General features: G+C 37.8%; 1 protein-coding gene across 1 annotated transcript; it reads right to left on the minus strand.

Moving 5' to 3' along the window:
* Nucleotides 1-991: 991 nt before the first annotated feature.
* TAAR2 (trace amine associated receptor 2) lies at nt 992-2,029 on the minus strand. Its single transcript, XM_026121209.2, is given in 1 exon segment — nt 992-2,029. A coding segment is annotated over 1 exon segment (1,038 nt).
* Between the last annotated feature and the right edge of the window lie 884 nt (nt 2,030-2,913).

Here is a 2,913-nt window from a genome sequence, read left to right on the forward strand (position 1 = left end):
AAACTTTTCAGCAAAGCAGATGAACAGCCGTCGCTGGTATACTATGCCAGCATCAGTGTGATCAACCAGTCAATGAATAGACATGCAGGTGCTTTTGGTAGTCTGACTTTGATAAGTGTACAGCAGGCGAGGTGCTGTATGTACACTGTGCAAGGTGAGTCAGGGGTACAGCACGCCACAGTGAAGGCATCACCGTAGCTGCATTCAATAGCGGCAGTTCAGCCCACCTTATTTTAAGCACGTGTCCGATCTGAACTCTGACAGTGACTCTGTGCTGACTTTGGAGAGAGCATAGCGTGGCAAGAAGTGTGGTTAGAGGCTTCAGCTCAGTGTTAAAGTTTGGTGGGATGAATCTGGGGTGAGCTATTGGCAGGAATATTTTGTAGTATATGGAGCCTGACATCTAAACTAAGAAAGCACAAGCACATGCTGGAGTACTTCCCACACTAAGGGCTGAAAACCTGATTCCACTGATTTCAGGGAAAAAGATCCCTTCAACTTCAAGCCACAATTACTCTCACGATCTATTTGTTTGGGAATAATAGCAGACTCCATACAGCTATAACTGTCCCAGTTGCAAAAGGGTGACAAAGACTATCACCATACTAGTGTAGGATGTATTCTGCCTAGGAGATTACTTATGGTGAACCTTAAGAAAGATTTGCTGCATGCATACAAGATTATTCAGTAAAATGTTGAATTTATGGACTGTATGTGTTTTCTGAAATCAAAATACCAAGACATTAACAGATTCTAGAAAGATTCATACTTCTAAAACATCATCAAAACACTAAGAGTGACCGCAGATGGTATATAAATATCAAAATAATGAGTCTGATTTTTTAAAGGAATATTTGGTGAGATAATTCTACAGTGCTAAGACTTGTAAAATTCCTATTGTGCATTTCAGACCATGTCTCCTGAAACATGAATATCCAGTAATCTGCTAATTCCTCGTTGTTTTCAGAGCTGCTGTCAGTAGTCAAATATATTACTGTGACCGATCTTCAGAAAAAAGTTTTGTTGTGCAAAAATACGAGTTGAATATTTTACCCTTTAAGATATATTTAAGTGCTTTCCGAAACCTTGGATAAAAAAAGCCATATATTAATGGATTGCAGAAAGAATTGAAATAACCGAGCCAGCTTAGAGCATCAAACAAAGGTAAAGGAATAGAGAAATTTAAAAATGGATCAACTAAGATGGCAAAAAAACAAGGAAACCAGCATACTAAGAAGCCCAGCATAATTATACTCAATGTCTTGGCAGCTTTCCTATCTTTACTCTTAGAAAGCTGATTTTTCATATCACTTTTTGTGTGATTGTGTACCTGGGTCAATGCACACATGTGCTTTTGTGAGACTATAAAAATTTTGACATAAATCCCTACCATAATACAGCCAGGAGTAAATAAGCCAACTGTAAATAAAACAGTGCCCCACAGTTTGTTGAACACAACCGGACACAAACTTCAGCATTTAACCAAGCTTTCATAGCCCTCTATTCCAGAAGCATAAACTTCTGAGAAAACCACCCCAAAATCAAATGCAGCAGGCACCAACCAGCACACTGCTATTATTTGTCTTATGGCAGTGACAGTCATTGTGCTGGAGTAATGTAGAGGGCGGCAGACTGCATAAAAGCAATCAACAGCAATGGAGCAAAGGTGGAAGATGGAAACTAAGCAGAGCATCAGGTCAAAGCTGTGATGAACTTTGCAGAACATGATGCTGAAGTACCAGCAGTTCTCCACAGACCTAACCATGCTGTAGCGCATAATGGTGAAGCCCAGCAGGAAATCTGTGACAGCCATGGACAGGATGCGAAAATTGCTCAGAGGGTGAAGCTGCTTGAAACATGAGATGGAAACGATTACAGCCAGATTCCCCAAGACAGTGAGAATGAAGAATCTGGTCATGAAAAAATACATTACCCGTCGTACTCCTGATGACCTAGAGGTCTCAGGATAGGGCCTATTTCCAAACACAGAGCAATTGGTCAACTTCCTCAAGATATTAGGAGAAAACATAATCAATCCTCTCAGCTTTTTCTACTGGAGATATAGTTACATAGGCTAATTTAGTTTTCATGGGTTTCCAAAAGATTCCAAATCCTAACATGAGAATACAAGATAAAGTTAGTCAAGACTATGAATTAAATTAGAGTGAAAAGTGGGACCTAGCTAAATCAGAGAAAAATTTTCTATTGACTTAAATAGGGACCATTTTTAACACATTATTTTTCTGAAGTAGTACATGAAATCTGGTAACTGGAAACTATTAGAAAATTCATTACAAATATTTTAGATAAAGCAGTTGAAGTGAACATATTTATCTTTTAAATTAACTAAATTACATGAAAATGTCACTTTTATTTTGTGCATTCTACTGTGTCTCAAAGATTTTGTAAAATATGGTGCTTTTATTTTATATATATCTTAATGTTAGCCATTTGAAAGCATTAGAAAAAGACAATTCAGAGAGAAAGAAACTCCTCAAGTCACCTCAGTGTGTAAATACTGTATAGGATTTATTTGTCTCTTCAGACTTAGAATGTTGATCTTCTATAAGAGAAATGTTATGCCAGGTCACGTACCTCAGCTTTCCTGGAGATTTCCACTGATGAGCTATAACTCTAATTTCTGACTGTAATGTATGAATCACAAAATCAGCTTTCAAAACTCCCCTTTCCAAATTATTTGTGATGCTAAACTCACCTTCAGTGGATTATAAAGTACAAGTCATGAACACGGATAATGGAAATTGGTTGTAAACATTAGGAGGATAACAAACACTGTCTATTTTCCCTACGTATACCCTTATTTTGTATCATTATAATTCCATTAACTGAAAGGGGGTAGAGATGGATTCAGTCATCTTCCCTGTAACAGACTGTGGTCCAACTGCCATGTTT

Source organism: Dromaius novaehollandiae, chromosome 3 (genome assembly GCF_036370855.1).
Source record: "Dromaius novaehollandiae isolate bDroNov1 chromosome 3, bDroNov1.hap1, whole genome shotgun sequence".
NCBI lineage: Eukaryota > Metazoa > Chordata > Aves > Casuariiformes > Dromaiidae > Dromaius > Dromaius novaehollandiae.